Source organism: Gracilinanus agilis, chromosome 2 (genome assembly GCF_016433145.1).
Source record: "Gracilinanus agilis isolate LMUSP501 chromosome 2, AgileGrace, whole genome shotgun sequence".
Classification (NCBI taxonomy): domain Eukaryota; kingdom Metazoa; phylum Chordata; class Mammalia; order Didelphimorphia; family Didelphidae; genus Gracilinanus; species Gracilinanus agilis.
Genome location: NC_058131.1, coordinates 342537389 through 342554734, shown reverse-complemented (window position 1 = coordinate 342554734; position 17346 = coordinate 342537389). Strand labels below are relative to the sequence as shown.

The 17346-nt window shown below is 39.0% G+C and overlaps 1 protein-coding gene across 2 annotated transcripts in view; it reads right to left on the bottom strand.

Moving 5' to 3' along the window:
• Positions 1-17346, bottom strand: part of TOP1 (DNA topoisomerase I) — a 127471-nt gene that overhangs the window by 29417 nt on the left and 80708 nt on the right. Inside the window, exons 6-10 of one of the 2 annotated variants that reach the window (XM_044664320.1) lie at positions 16137-16232; positions 14329-14404; positions 13192-13239; positions 11064-11164; positions 4224-4339 (exon numbers count right to left, since the gene is read on the bottom strand). In XM_044664320.1, the coding sequence (XP_044520255.1) occupies positions 4224-4339; positions 11064-11164; positions 13192-13239; positions 14329-14404; positions 16137-16232 (437 nt within the window). The remainder of the gene's footprint in view (positions 1-4223; positions 4340-11063; positions 11165-13191; positions 13240-14328; positions 14405-16136; positions 16233-17346) is intronic. The other variant, XM_044664321.1, reaches the window with a different exon arrangement.

The window sequence follows — 17346 nt, the reverse complement described above, 5'->3', positions numbered from 1 at the left end:
AAACAAGGGTGTCATTTCAGGATACAGCTGTAGCCTCAATGGACCGTGGCTACCCTCTTTGTCTGAAGAAATAACAAACTGTCAGACTTAGAAAGAACCTTAGAGATCACCTAGCTCATCAATTTACAGAGAACAAAACAGGCCCAGAGAGGGAAAGCCACTTGCCAAGGTCATAGCAGAGAAACATGAGCCTAGTTATTTAAAAGTCATTATGAGTCATCCCTACAGAACTAGCCAAAAGATGGCGCTCTTTTCCACACAAAGATCAACTCCACCTTTAGATCATCTGAACCAGAGGTGGCAAACCAAAGGCCTAGACCCCAAAGAGCCTTTGCCAAGGCTTGGCAGAGGCAGGAAGGGACGACAAATTTCTAGACATAAAAAGAGGCTACGCTAAAGTGAAAATTCACAAGCAAACAAAGTAATAATGTAACACTCGGATTTTACATACAAGTGAATTCACGTTTGTTAACGTAAACATTTGTCAGGACAGTGATATTCAAGCTGGAAAAAAAAAATGACTACAGCCCTCTGTCTCTGACACTGGCGAGTGGAGAGAAGCTTGTCTCCTTGGCCGGATAGCCAGCCCTGACCCAAAAGCTTTGATATAAGAAGAGGCCAAGAGGCCACAGGGGCACATTCTGACTCTTCCAGTCTCTGGAATGTCTGTCGGTTTTGAATGAGCTTTCCAGAGCTGATGACAGTTCCTTGTAGCATGGTGGTGAGAATGTGATATGGCTGTTCCTGGCAATGATATCATTTTATGGAACAGGATAAGCCCTGAGATCCAGGAAGAGAAAAGTGCTGAGTCAGAGCTGAAAACCTGCTGTCCCTTCAGGAAGAGTAGCTTGTGTTCTTAGTCACAGCAGGTCCTACCCCCCCTCCCCCAGCAGGTTTCTGTGGGAATGGGAATGGGACAGGTGACTCAGAATTTTCTTCCCAAGGGCACTTGCAGGACCAGTTTTGACTTATTCCCTAGGTGGAGCTTGCACAAATGTGTAGCAAACTGAGCTCAAACCTCAGGGAGCAGAACAAGATACTATTTTGTCAGAAGGGCTGAGAATATCCTGAGACACCTACATAAGGAAAGGCAGAGGAAGCCTTTAGAAAAGAGGTCTCAATAATGGTTACAAATCAGAAAGACCAATTTCAATGATCAAATGCCAAAAGAAAATGACTCCAAATTGATTAATAGAACTAACATGGACAAAGTCTAGGGGTGGCAAGGAAAAAAAACAACTCCAAAAACAAGAAAAGCCCTGAGTCAGGAACCTGGCATTCCCAGCCCATGGCCACAGCACAACACATCTAAAATTCTCTTCCTTTTCAAAGTCACTTATTTGGCCATTATTCTTTACCCAAACAATGGGAAGTTTGGCTTTGAATGGCTCACTCTTATTTGAAGATTTCTAGGGAATGATGTATCAGAGGGGCTAACCCCGGAAATATCACCTTGCCTCCTAAGGAACACAAATGAAAAAGTAATTATATGCCAAATGTTTATATTTCTGTACTGCCAATTCATTGAGTTTGGTAGACCTAACCCTTGTGTCTGAACTATCACCTCCTTACCTAAAAACATGTAAGACTGGTTGTAGCTTATGAGCAATGGAGATGCCCAGCTGCTATCTTAGACAACTCTGGAGATGTACCTGGAGCTCCCCATCATTGTTTCCTCTCTACTGTGTGAAACATTACTTATGGTAAAAATGATAAAAACACATGCATATTTGGCATTTGAAGGTTTGCCTCACAACACTGTTGCGAGGTAGGGTATGCAGCTATATACGGTCCCAACTATACTGTGCTACCTATCACGTACCTATGAATTGAGATCTGAATCAATTCTCTGGTTATTGCTAGTTTACTTTGAGATTTGAACACTATGGAGATAAGTCATGGAAAAAGGGAAAATTTGAGATCATTAGCCCACATACAAGATGTCAGCATGTTCCCAACTCAAGAGGTTTGCATCCACTCCTGAGGCCAATGGACCAAGTGGCTGCCTGCCCAGGGGACAGAGAGCACCCTTTTAGGTGCAATGCTGCAGAGGTGGGGCTGCCAGCTCCAACCAACATTTATGAAGCACCCACTCAGTACAGAACACTATGCTTACCTAGAGGAGAGTCAAAGTTTCAATAAGATACAGTCACTGCCCTGAAGGAGTTTATAGGCTAATGAGGGATAGGGCACAAACACAAAGTAAATATAATATACACACTATTACAAAAAGGATCGTATTAGGTGTAAATTAAATGAGCTATAGCGGATATAGGGAAAAGAGTGGGCAAAAGATGAAGCATGAAAGTACAGGGTATGTTTGAGGAAAGTGGTGAAGTTTGGCCAGTGGTTAGAAAGAGTACTGGGGGAAAGTGAGATAAGGCTGAAAAGGCAGATCATCAAAGCCTTTAAAAGCAGATAGAGGACACTCCATAGACAAAAGAGAGATACTGAAGATTTCTGAACCGAGAACATAATAAAGTCTAGACATGAGAAATCTGACAGCAGTCTGGATGGACTGGAGCAAAAGAGAAGGGAAGCAGAAGGAGGATGCTTAAGGAAGTTATTTCTCTAGTTCAGGTGGGTGGTAGTGGTAATAGGGAGAGAGAAGAAAGGACTCATCCAAGATACACTGCAGAGGTGAAATGGTCAGTACTTGGTAACTGCCTGGATAGGAAAGGGAAGAGTAAAGATAGCATCAGTGTTATAAACATGGGAGATTGGGTGAATAGCTATACAGTCAAAAGGAGAAGCAAGTTTAAGAGAAAAGATGGTGAACTCAAAGTAGAGTATCTGCCTACACAAGCCAAAGCAAAGACTGAAAGAACCAGCAGATGGATCTCACCACTGCTGATTACTGTTTCAGATTATATAGTTACCTCTATTTGCTAAAGTTAGCTGGTACCATTAGGCACTGAACCTTTGGCTATGATTGCAATATGGTTTTGATAGGAGCATAAGACCCAAGGGACCTTACTAAGCAACAGGTACCATAAGTGTACCTGTAGCATCTACCTCCCAGTAGAGCTGAAAGGGTCACACTAGATCATGTGTATGAAACATTTTATAAACTTGGAAGTACTATATAAATGTCAGCAACTCTTGCTTCTTCCCTTGAAGTAAAGACTTCATGTACTGGGGATGAGAGGACAGAGGGGAGTATCTCATCTGTGTTCTCTCAAGTGGCTGTGAAGAGGGCAATGTTGGGGGACATTGTTGATCTAGGTGTAATGGTGGAGGTAGGGGCTATCTTGTGTTACTGGAACCAGTGGATGGTGATTGTGTAGGATGAGGCTTGACTCACAGTCGCTTGTCATAATTGAGACCCTCTCTTCCCTTAAAAAGAGATGAGGGTAGAGCAGAAGAATCAGATGATTAAGACAAACATTTATGGGATCACACATCTGGAGATGGAAAGGACTTCAGTGGCTACACAACCCAACTTTCTTATTTCACAGATAAGGAAATTGACACCCATGGGGCTTAAAGACTTGCCCAATGTCACAGAGGCAGCAGAGTCAAAATCTGAATCCATTAAGTGTCTCCTAAGCCAGTGCTTTTTCCACTGTAACATAGGGAGCACACTTTTACAAATGAGGAGATGTTAATGTTTGCCCCCCTTCAAAAACTACATCTTGAGAGCAAAAAGAGTTACCGTGACTATCGATGAAAAGCATTTCAGACTGTTCCAGGGCACCTAGGCTAAGAGTGTCTGACAAAGATGGTCAAACTCTACAGTTTAGACCTTAAAGAGTACTTCTGGGATGTATGAACTCAGAAGCAGAAGCATACATGTCCTTTTTGCTCAGTCTGATATTTCCTCATGGACCTAAAGGGCAAAATGATTCTAGGTCCATTTCCTCTGACACATAACTTATCAGTTTACTTTTATGTTTTCTAAACATAAGTTTGCATTTGTATTTACTAAAAATATATTGCCATGAATTTGGCTTTCCCAACTAATTCAATCACAGTGAAATTACAATGGAATAGAACATTATCAAGAGGGTTCCTAGAAATACTATTCACATTAAAATAATCTTTAGATCAATTTCTGGGTTTGATTATGAAAACCAAGTAAACTAGACCTTTCTTCACAGCACTGTTTTAATACTACATGCATTTGATTAGACCCTACCTCCAACTCTGTTCCCTGTGGAGGGGTGGTCACCAAACCACTCTTTTTTCATGACCACAACCCAGACAAATCCTGAACAACTCACCATCATAGTAGAACTTGACATTTTCTGGCAGAGGCTCGTAAGGTGGAGCAAACACAGGACCTTTATGTTCCAGGAATTTCCACTTGATGCCTTCAGGATAGCGCTCTTCTTCCCACCTTTATAAGAGAGGGGGGCAACCTATATTAGCAATCACCTTGCGTAACATCACCCATCAAATGTCAAGGAACCTACAGTCTACTTGGTTGGCTAGGATAGTTCTGAAATTCCAATTGTGTATCCAAAGTTGGTCCCTCAATCTGAAAAACCAAGTGTTCATGACAGAAGGTATTAAGGAGCTCAGTACAAAAGCATGATTTGTTTGGGGAATAAAGATGTATTAATCTGTAACTTAAATTCCAAAACATAGGTTCCATCTAGCAAAGTCAGCAAATTAAATGCCCTTGTCATCACCAACTCACTTGGCCTTTAAAGCACTATTTAAAAAAGGCAAAGTTTTGCCTCTCCAATAAACAACCATTAAGATTTGGCAACTTCTCTCCCCACTTAAAAAACCATTAAACCTCATAATGAATAGTCAGGCTTCTTCGATACTATTTTCACCTTTCCCATTTTCAAAGGAGAAAAAAAAGTTAATTATAAAGGCACCTCAAAAGGCTGTCAGCATATATACATGGATACCATTTTCATCTTACTTCTCTGAAATTTTAACTAGTTTGGACACATAAAACAATACATATTACACAATAACAGCAATGTTAATATCAAGCCAAAGAAATACGATTAGTATTCAAATCTTTCAATCATAGCACTATTATGGTCATTGAACTGCAGGACTTATGAATTAAAAAGAACCCAAGCCCCAGCATTTTATAGATGGGAAAACTATGGCCTAGGATAGTTGGGGGGAGAAAAGCAAATTAATGGAAGGGATGGGACCAGAAGCCAGGTCTCCTGACTCCCAAATACAGTGTTCTTTCTACTAATAACACTGGAAAGCCAATGTGGTATTCTCTACCCATAAGCAAATATATATATTGATCTATTCACAACTATCAGAAAGAGAAATAGCTATATGTTAGTGATGAACAGATACGGCAAGAGAAAAAGTATGCTGTTCTCCCCCCACCCCCAAAGAAACACAAAATTTCCCTAGTCTTCAAAAATCTAGTTCTCCACTTTACATCAGTTTCCATGTGGCCCAGGTGTTTCTAGTCCTACTGTTTTATTCAAATACAATTTTCCCTATTTCATCTGGTCTAGCCAAGGTCCTCTAAAGCCTCTAATTGTAGTCAAATCATATGGGCCATCTCAGACACTTACTTGCTACCAGTTGTCTTAGCAGAAGGATTTGAGAACAGAATTTAGCCCCATAATAGGTTATTGTCCTAGGATCAATGTCTCTTGCTGTGAAAATAAAATCATTATTCAGGGATAGTGTCCTAGGCTTCTGTCTGCTTTTAAATTTCCTGGCAAAACAGTTCCAAGTCATTTTTAATGAAATTTCATAGTGAAGATTATCAGAAAGGGTAAGAGATGAGGAGAGAGGGGTAGGAGAATGCTTGACTAAAGGAAGAAAAAAAAAAAAGAATATTCTCAATAGGTGGCCAGATCAGTTTACAGGTAATCACTTCTTATGGTTTTAGGTGAGTATCAAAGTTAAATGGATTCAGCAAACCATTCTCATAGCATCCAGGGAATCCTAATCATTTTGGTAATTAGGACTCTTCCGTCATTATTATGGTCATTACTTACTAAGAGAAATTTACAATTCTCTCAAAAGGGTTTTGAATTAATCACATATATCTGGTAAGAATAGTCTCAGGAATAATTCCAAACCTTACTAAGTCTTAAAAAAAATCTGTTTGCTGCTCTCCTGGAAGATCTATCAGTAGTAAAATATAGGAAGCTCCCAAATTACAGGAGTCCATTTTAGGATTTCAGGTTGTTTATATAGCATATTATCTAGTAACAACATCACAAATGGTCACGCTAGCCCAAAGTGGCCTATTTTTAAATATATATATGTATATTTGGAAATATTACATATTTACAATGTAAAACAGCTAGACAATCCTGCTATAGATGTACACATTTTCATTACATGGTGTGGAGGTGACTCAGGGCTCTAAGAGGCTTTATGAGCAGAGTCTAAGGTCTAATAAGGGTTCTACCAAGCTGGAAAATACAGCAGCAGAGGTAAGACTGTTGTCTAAGGACCAGCAGAGCTAAGTTCAGAGAGGCTCACCACCAGGCTGTCTACATGATGATGAAATTTTTGGCCATAGATTCTTAAAAGTGGAGGGGGTACCCATACTAACTAGACTACGAATCTTTGGAGAACTGAAGAATAGATTAATAGTTTTTTATGCACTAGCTTGGGAACCTAGCCCACATTTACAACATTTTTTAAATTTAAAATTTCAAGTAACAAAAATCTATTTTTTTCTTCTTTCTACCTCCTCCTCTACCCCCTCATTGTAAAAAAAAAAACAAAAAAACAAAAAAAAAAAAACACATGTGCAACATTTCTTTAGGAAAAAATGTCCTTCAGGACACAATAAACAAGGAATATGGCAGTGCTATTACTTCTTCTGCTCCTGGAAGAGCTAGTGAGGGAGCAGAGGCCAGAAGAACACATGAGGGGAAAATACTTCTATGGAGAGTAGGGAAACAACAGAGAGGTTGAGGTCCTGAGATAACTTCTCCTTGCTTATTCATAGCATCCTACTTAGATCATGGGACTGCTCCCAAAGGTTAAATGGTAGGACCGGGACATCTCACTTGTTTTTCCTTCTCCACGCCCTAGCCATCAGCAAGAAGGTCCTCTTACCTCTTGCCTCTCACCTGTGGCCAGTGGCTGCTCAATGTACAATAAAAAGAAAACACAGAATCGGTGTTCCACACTCTGCGGTTCCAATGACAGTGTGACCCCTCTAAGATATGAACCAACCATTCCTACTAGATAGGAATAGTTAGGATAGAGTTTGTACAGGCAAAACAGGTTTCTTTGCCTGGGCTGAATAAGTGAGGAGAAAAAAAAAAACACTACAGTAGGCATTTTCCCCTTTACCTGATATTAAAAGGCTCCATCTGTGTTCTGAGAATCTAAAGTAGTAAAACTGATGAAGGGCAAACTTGTTTTACTAATTTTAAATTATAATTTGTTCCATGTATCTTGACCCTCAGTAATAGTAAGCTATTTTTTTTTTACCACCCCCCACCTCAGTTGCCATCAATTATAAAGCCCTTAGTTTTACTTATTTTTATTTTTTAAAAAAACCCTTACCTTCTATCCTAGAATCGATAGTAAATACCGGCTCTAAGGCAGAAGAATAGTAAGGGCTAGGTAATTAGTGCAAAGTGACTTGTCCAAGATCACACAGCTAGGAAGTATCTTGAGGTCAAATTCGAACCCAGGTCTTCCTGACTTCAGGCCTGGCCCTCTATCCACTGAGCCACCTACCAGCTCCCAGCCCTTGATTTTAAATAAAGATTTGAGAAAGTCACATGGGGCTAGACTGTAGAGGACCACTGTGGTCTTTAACCCAAGGAAGGTCAATTATAACACCAACTTTGCCAGTGGCTGCCTGCTGTTTTTAGTTTGTATCTGGCCAAGAAAGTGCAAAATGTAGAGCCCTCCCTTTCATGCGGGGTCCAGTGAGGAGAAGGCAGAGGCTAATTGAAAAGATTTTTTTTTTAAAGTCCTCCCCAACCCTCTACCCACCCACAGCCAAAATCTCACTTTTACCCACCCAAACCAAACAATCCACTCCAAGACAGAACACTATTCTCCACAATCCTGACCAAGCTCCACCTCCCGCCCCCAACCACCAATGTAAAGGTCAATTCCCTCTGGTGACTGGATTTCTGCCATCTTTGGATTTCCTTACTTCCTAACAAAAGATCCTGCCACCCAAAGGCACTCACTGCATCTGAGTATGTCTCAGTAGCTGTGGCTGTGGTGGCTGCCCTCTTTCACATCATCCACAGGAATAGCTCATACAAGAACACAGCAGGTCACATTTCCTGCTCTGTTTCAGCCCGCCAGTCCAGTGTTCCAGCTGAGCTGAGAAATAGTTAGAATGCCAAACTTACCAAGGTCCAACAGATTGGGACAAATACCTCACAAGGGGATAGTCAGCATATAGAGGGAACATAAGAAGTTTATCTAGATGCCCCACATAGTTCAAAGTGGGTGGGAAGGTTGGTCCTGGAAGTCACTGCCTGCCAGTTGAGCTCAAGGACAAAGTCAGAAAGCAGCTGGAGTTTTTTCAAGGATGTGAGCTTAACAAAGAAGCACATAAACCAGATTAGAAAATCAATCTTTGAACATTTTAATTATTCAAAGGAGAATAACAATATTCCTCTGCTGTCACCCTACACGAAGTCTGAACAATTAGAGGTGCCTCTGGACCAAACTGTGGGAAATCAGCCAGTATAACAAATACACCGGAATGAGAAGACTAACATTCATGCATTTGGACAAACAAAGCCTCTCAGTGACAAGCATTTGAAGGAGCAACAAAAACTGACTGGGGACATTCTAAGAGCTGGCTTGAAAGGAATACAAAATGCCTTGAGAGCTCTGAGAAGTTCTTCCCTGTAAAGAAATGATCGGGTGAAAGTCAACTTAGAAGAGGAGCCAGACTCAAATTTGTGCATAGCAAAGCACTTTCAGACTGGGAGGTTCCCATTGCCTGGAAAGAAAAGTACAGAGATAAGAGAAGAACACCTGAAAATAGCCTGAAAAAGTACAGAGATAAGGGAAGAATACCTGAAAATAGCTTATCTCCCTCATGTCTCAAACATCAAGGGGCCTTGGAAGTCATAGTGGCCCACGCAGAAGGAGAGGAAGAGTAAAGACAAACTGACTCGTCTAGATTAGGGAGAGCTCATTCAGAGACACAAGTTAGAAAGGGGTGTAAAATCAGCCCATTAAGCCATTGATTTCTGCTTTTCAATTAGGACTATTATAAGAACTAAATTTTTTGAAGCTGATGAAGAGATGATTTTAAGTAGTGAATAAGGGGAAGCAATGGGAAAAAATGGAAGATGTAGGCATCTAAGCTTACCATCTAAGGTTAAGATTAGAAGTTACCACCAAGTGATGTCATGGCTAAGGGAATTTAATATAAGAGTGAAAAGGGATATAAAAACAAAATACATTAACAAATATTTTTTCAAAAAGCAGAACCAAATTCTTGATTGAGCAAAGTAGATCTATGGTGACAGAAGGAAATGGATAAGTGCATATTCTTTATCTCTGAGTGAATTCTTCGTATCTTCTAATAAACTGCATGACACAAATGCAGTAAGTTTGATACTCAGGCTTCAATCCATTTCAGGGAAGTTAAGATGTTGGGGTTTAGAGGGAAATATGCATTAACAACATGGTAAAACCTATTTATAAAGGAATATCTGAATTCAAATTTGGCCTCAGACACTTATTTAGCTGTGGGGCCACGGGCAAGTTGCTTAACCTCTATTTGCTTCAGTTCCTTATGTGTAAAATGGGGACACACTAAAGAAGGAAATGGCCAACTATTCCAGTATATTTGCCAAGAAAACCCCATGGACCAAGTTCATGGGATAACACAGAGTTGGACACAACTGAATGACAACAGATGCTATCTATCACTTGATCCATGACTACTCATCTACAAATCAATCAATTTTTAGTGAAGGGAGATTCTGTAACTAGATGATCTTTTTTAAAAATTCCCCAAATCTAAGAGATCAAAATCTTCAAAGACTTTGGCAATTATTTGTCATGTGGACCCAAAGTAAAGTGATTATTTAAAAGCAACACTACAGTATCCAAAAAAGGTAACAGATATTTTCTAATAAAGATTTAAACATTCAATTGAAAGAAAGGTATCTCCATAGTGTAAAGAAATGTTACCCTCCTAATAAAATAAATGTCCCCCACCATGGTAGAAGGCCTCTGCCTTTGGGAACTAAAATACAAAGATGACAAGGGAAAAGAGAAGAAGGGAATCATGAACACATGAAATATAATGACAAAGCAAATTCCCAGAAATTGGAAATCTGCTCCCAAGTTAGAATATGCCCTGAATTCAATCAAAAGGAGGAGACAGACATCTCCACTGGCAAGACACAAGACCAAAAATTTTACTAGCTCACATCAGAGTTTGTTGTTAAACCAATAGATTTTTGGGGGTGTAGGGGTGGAATGACTCTAAGACTATCCCTATATGTATCTGCTTCTGAGAAACAATAAAACTGACAACTTGCAAAAAACAAAACTGAAAAATAAAATCAAAACCACAGGGAAATAAACAGGAGAGCCTTTTGTTTTCTGCTTCCTAATTTGGGGAGCAAGAGGGCCAAGAATCCCTTTGCTTTCTGAATTCATCTGAGGAACTCTTTTCCTCTTGTGACTCCATAGTTTTCCTCTTTTGCTATGACACACAAATGCTAATGCTTTTAACTTGATTAGAGCCTCTCCTAGACAGCAATCATAACACACTGCAGACTGTTGCTGCCACCAAAGCCCCCCTATCAATGATTTCCTCCCCACTGTCACCTAGGCTCTATACCCCTGTCTAGAGTTCGTTCTTTCTGTCTGGGCAATGGTAGCACTTCTAAGTATTGCCAAACGGTATGCTGGAACCTCTTCCACTTCTACCCACACCTAATTTAAAGCTGCCAAAATGAAAGTGAAAATAGATAGGAGATAGAATATAGAGGTCTTCTGGGGAACTTGGAACCTTATTTCAGAAGATAATTGTTTTAGAGGAGAAGATATTATGTGCTTTCCCCCCTACGTTATTACTGCAAAGGTGAACTCTCAAACTTGTATACTAAATTAGGAACAGAGAAAACAGCTAAAATTTTAACCTAGTGATGACATGTTACCATTTCCATTTTTGTTCCTCCTCTTTTTTTGGTTTCTTCCGCTTGTTATCTGGTTCTGGAAGCTTCTTATCTTTGTTCTTGATTTTTTTTGCTTTGTTGTCCTAAGAGAACAGTAGGAGAAAAGTGCTAAGACTTAATAAAAGGCATCTACTTACACTCTGAATAAGTTGAAGCATACCCATACACAATTTCTTGGAGGGTTGGGGATCAGAATGTTAAAGACTGGTTTCACAGCACATTAGCACTAAAGGGAACTTTAGAGATCATCTAGGTCTCCCCATTGTACAAAGAAGAAACCAAGGTAAAGAAGGAAGATACTATTAGTTCCTTGCAAGAGGAAGATAGCTTGGGTAGTTTCTACTACCCCCGCCCCCAACTAACTTGTTCTAAAGCGCTTCTGCTTCTACTATTAATATTTAGGTCCTTAAGTGGTCCAATGTTCTTCTAACTGAAGTGGCAGGAAGTGATATTTTACCCCTTTCAAAAGGTAATTCCTTGAAATCACATTCAAAATGACATAGCAAAATCAATATAAGGCCAGAGTGCCCTAAAAAGTTTATTCATTTCGACATCAGCTTTTTCCAAAGTTAGGTTGGATCCACTCTGCCCTGGCTTTCATGAATTCACTAAACTCAGTGATTTGATTAGAATGGTAGTGATCTAGCAGCAAATAATAACAATAGAAGCTCACTGAAACTTTTGGTAATAAATATAATAACCAGATTGAGTATGTATGCTCAATGCAAAATCTTAAATTGTCTTAAGAGTAAGGAGAGTTCTTAAATATAGTTATAAACAAAAAATAGTTTATGTAGTATATTATATTACATGCTATGTACAGTTTACATGTAATATATTTAAAAGCTCTCCTTACCCTCAAGAAAATTCAAGATTTTGCATATGTTTTATTATCTATCCCAGTATATTTCAGCTATATATTCTTGTCTACAATGTTCATGTGAACCCTCTTGGATGAGTAGTATGAAATTTTTTTTTAAAAAAGAAGATGAAGTTCATGGGAACGGATGAGGATTCTGAGTTAATTTAAATGACAAGGATTACCAATTTAAATAAAAACAAGATGAAAGAAAAGGAAATACTGTTCAGTTAAGACATTCTCTTAATAGCTTCTAAAAACCCATGCAGATGTTTGCATCAGTAAACTACTGGTTACATTATAACTTTCAAATCTCAAAATGAGAAAATCAGCACTGAGGGACTTCTGGGAAAAACCCAGACTTGAAAAAAGAAAGTTTATACAGTATCTGAGTTCCCTGCCCTAATAAGCCTGGACTTTGTCTTATACTGTAGTCCCTCAGATAATATCTTATGTATGCATATATTTATTTGTTTAGGGGAATGGAGGACAGCAAGCAAAGCCTGAAAAAAGATGGGATGGGACAATTAAAAAAAAAAAAAGGCAACTAAATAGCTTTTTTCCAAAGGGTTTTTTACTGAGGTATCCATTATCTACAACCTTACCTTCAATTTCAAAGACAAGGTCTTATCTTAAAGGGCTCACGTAGACAATCCTCTTGGTAGAAGGGCTAGTAATATAAAGCCAGAGTACAGAACACTAAAGCAAAAGCAAAGTCTTGAGCTTAAGCTGCACATTCCCTTCTAGATTGGTTTATGCCAATTACCTACATTTAAAAGCATAGTGATTGGCCACCATGAATCACCACTCAACACTATTTGGAATTCCTTGGACTTGGCTGCTATATCTTGGGCTATTTCCAGAACAGGAAAGTGGTCAGCAAAAAGGCTGTGAGAACCAGGGAGCTGAGAAATGTATTCTCATCACCCTTCTGTGCCTGGCCAGCTCACTACCATTCCTAGCATCATTTATTAAAAATTTAGTTTCCTCATCTGTAAAATGAAGGGGTTGGACTAAATGAAGGAGATGGCCCCAAGATTCCATCTTATTTTTAATCTATGATCCTATGATCTCATTCTGTTAGAGTCAAAAACAGTCTATCAAATGGTTCTATAAAAGTTATTGTTACTTAATGTCTTTACCTCTAGGATTTCTAGTCATTGGTTGGCCCTCAGGTCTTCTCGAAATTTAAGGCTAGCCTTACTGTTATTGTGAACTCTTACAACCCCTTCCATAAAGAAAAGTCCAAACCTCATTCTCAGCTACTGCTTTGCCTTCCGCTGTGTACCAGTTAACAAACTGTGAAGAACAAGAGAATATACTTCTTAGAGAAATGATCTGACCCTCTTTCTTTCCTTTCTAGTCTATTATATGCTACTTCCACAGATCTGAAAAAAAGATCAAGAAAATATCTTGTCTGATAAAAAAATAATTAGCAGGATTGTGATGAAATAAAAAAGAAAGTGATGGCAGACTCTTGAGTACTCCAGAAATTCAAAACAGAGTTCGAGCTGGAAGGGATCAGCTAGGAATGCTGATCTTTTGAAGCCTAAAATGGTAAATGGAGGCCAATTCGATCTAGTTGGTTTGCTCTAAAAGTTCCCTAACTTTTTGGAATAAGAATTATTATTTTTTAATTCTCTTGAATCCTGGAAGAGGGGTGGCACCAGTGGCCTCAAGAAGGAAAGTCAAGCATAGAAACAGTTTTTGGCTACTTCTTTCTCTTCCACAGAAATGTTAGTGAACTATATATAGCAAACTTCATCATACCCAGATATCTAAGAATGCCACCAAACAGGGGAATATGTAAAACCATCTCATCAATTTCAAATGGTAGGAATGCCAGCATTCTCAGAAAAATAAACCAGGAATCATCTAAGAATGCCACAAAACAGGAGAATATGTAAAACTATCTCATCAATTTCAAATGGTAGGAATGCCAGCATTCTCAGAAAAATAAACCAGGAATCATCTAGCCAACAGACTAATAGAGTGTGAATGTAGCATTCTTAAAATTGGGGGAGGTAGTCAATTTAGTATATTGATTCAATGACAGGAAATGTTTTAGACCTTGTAATTTTACTGTCATCAGTTAGGTCATAAAGTATTTTTTTCCTATGGTTACTTCTACAGCACAGCATGATATACTGAAGAACTAGAAGGTCATCAATGCCAATTTATAAATGAGGTACCTGAGGACCACAGAAATGAAGTGATTTGCTGAAGGCAACAAAGGTACCAAATAGAAGGGCTAAGACTCAAATCTAGGGCCTCTCATGACCCTGAGCCCACTCTGTTGTGGCATGCTATCAGACTCAGAAGCTCTTTGAAAATCATTTGAACTACAGGAAATAATCCCATACCGAAGCCCCATTTCATTTTACTAACCTCTTCTTCCTCTGGTTTTCGTTTCTTCACTTTCTTGATATCTTCTGTTTTTATTTTCTTGGGTTTATAATCAGCACTAGAGAATGGGAAGGGGGAAAAAAGTACCCATGTATAAGTCAAATTGCTCTGTCTATTTTTCTCAATTATAAGAATGTAAGAAGGCCACCAGATGGGTGTGCAATGAAGATGAAAATTTAAGGCCAAATAATAGATAGCCAGAAAGATATGGTATGGTATAAAATCAATTCCTTTAGACCAAGGGAAAATAAGGTTGGTTTTCTTACTTTTAAAATCTATACCTTGTATCTTAGTATCAATTCTAAAATAGAAGAGTGGTATGTTCTAGGTAATTTGGGGTTAGGTGACTTGTCCAGGGTCACAAAGCTAGGCAGTGTCTGAGGTCAGATTTGAACCTAGGTTCTCTCAACTCCAAGTCTAATGCTCTATCTACTGTGATACCTAACTGCCCGGAAATAAGATTTATATGCACCTATTATGTGACAGACACTGTACCAAGTGTTTTTTTGTTTTTTTTTTAACAAATATTATTTCATTTGATAACAGACCTCTAGTCCAAGTTGAGTGAGCAGTTGTAAAATGACAGTTCAACATGCTGTGAAAACCCACTGTGAAAAGGAAAGTAGCCTATTCCCTTATTGAATCAACACTGAATCTAAGTTATCTACTTACTTCTTTCATTAAAAGACAACAATGACAAAGAGGTACAAAGTTAAAGCTTAAACCTTGTGGATTTTCTTTAACAGATAATTAGAGGTCTAAATATCAGCTCTCTGAAGCTGATTTTTAAAACTTTGTCCCCTATACCTTGGATGCTCCCCACCTTCCTTTCCTTTCCAGGTCCTGGCTTCCTTCAAATTCCAGCTAAAATCCCACCTTCTACAAGCTTCTCTTGATTCCCCCTTAATGCTAGTGCCTTCCCTTTGTTGGTTATCTTCCATTTATCCTGTGTATATTTTATCTGGACATAGGTATTTGTATGTTGTTTTCTCCATTAGACTATGAACTTCTTGAGAGCAGAGACTGGGGGTTGGGGAGAAAGGAGGAGCAGGAAAGGAATCTTCTTTGTATCCTCAGTACTTGGCAGAGTGCTGGCACATAGTAGGCACTTAACAAATACTTGCTGACTGAACTGGATCACTGACTTTGATCCCAGATCTTCTTCAGCACTATAGTGGGCTCCTGTGCCTTTCCCCTCCTGCCTGTATCCTTTGAATCCCTACTCAAATTTGCACGAACACAGTAAGCGAAAGATACATAAATGGGGAAAAGGAGCAATGAAACTGCAGCAATTTAGGAGAAGGAGAATGGGTCAATCTGAAGTACAGAATGTTTGACTAAGAGTAGTTTTGGTTACTTCTGCATGTACCAAGTATCTATACTAACTGAAACAATTTTCAAAGTGTTGCCTAAAAGTAACTGTTTCTTGGGGAATTGCCTTAGAGAACAGTTTGGAATGCCACAGATAATTAGCATAGCAACTGGTTTTAAGTAATAAGTGTTTTGAAGGGTTTCAAAAAAAGATTTTTCTAAAGCATCTTTAACAAGTTTTAAACATCCTCTATGCCATTTCTCTTTCGCACCATTCATTTATACTCAATAAACTTTTACTCCAAAGAAGGAAAATAATCTCATTTTACCCACAGAATCCAAATTTTGAATCAGTCTCATGAATAAAGTTTCAAAGTGGGTGCTAGGCTAGTAGTGTACTGATCCTACTGGACAGCTCTTCCCCAAACAAAGAAGCAATTCCTTTCCCTTTCCAAGGAATCAAAATGAGAATTACTCACTCATCATCCTCCCGAGGTCTCTTTAAAGGCTTGATATCTTCTTTAGGTGAAGCAAAATAACCATCATCATCTGGCTCATCCTTAATACGAGGTGGACTAAGGAGAGAAAAGAAATAGTGGTATTCAGAATGCTGGAATTCTCTGAATTAAAACAAGATGTTCTGCAGGCAGAGATCATCCTACTAAGAGACAACTGTCAGAGCAGGATTGGATCTTCATGTCTTCTGGTTCTACAACAAAAATAGATTAAACTCTTCTCTTGCTTTAATCTGCCACATTAGTTATCTGAATTCCTAGAATGAAGGGCTGAGTCATCTCACTTGAGATATGGAACTATTATTCCCTTCCCTTCTGTCCTAGAGGGACAAGCTAAAAGCAGCTGGAGCCCCTTCCCCAGTGGGCTGCTTACTCTTTCCAGACCTGGGTGGAAGGATCCAGTGGCCTCTTTCTGTCACAGGGTGTGGGTGACCAGCTAGGTCACAGCCAGAGAGAGGTCCAAGAGGTCTCTGCAACTCTCCCAAGATCACACACATAAATGATAAATAGCAGACCTAGTACTTGAACTCAGGTCTTCTGAGTTCAAATACCAATATTCTTTCCACTATAATACACAATACCAAAGTCCAAAGTAGGTAACATTTTCAAATACTATTGTTTGTCCTGGTTAACAACTACAATTTCAAGCTTTCATGACATTAAAAGAGTTGTTTGTTTTCTTTTTAAACCTTCACCGTCCATCTTAAATCAATACTGTGTGTTGGCTCCAAGGCAGAAGAGCAGTAAGGGGTAGGCAATGGGGATCATACTGCTAGGAAGTGTCTGAGGCCACATTTGAACCTAAGACCTTCTATCTCCAGGACTGGCTCTCAATCCATTGAACCATCCAGCTGCCCTGACAGTTTTCAAAAGTAAAAACACCACTTACAGAAAGGTAAATAATATTTCTGATAAAAGTTCTCCTTAAGTGTCAACTCTTATAGTTGTACATTAAATCAATACACACGACCCAGAATATTGAAAAATTCTAATAGTTCTTTAATAGAGATACCTCCACATTTAGAAACCAGCCAAATGCATGTTAGACTCTAGAATCAGGCAATAAAAACATATATGTAGCATGTACAAAACTACTGATAAAGAAGATAGTCAACTGAGTCACCAGAAGCAGACCAGACTATGCTTTTCATAACAAAGTTCAAAAGGCTCCAGT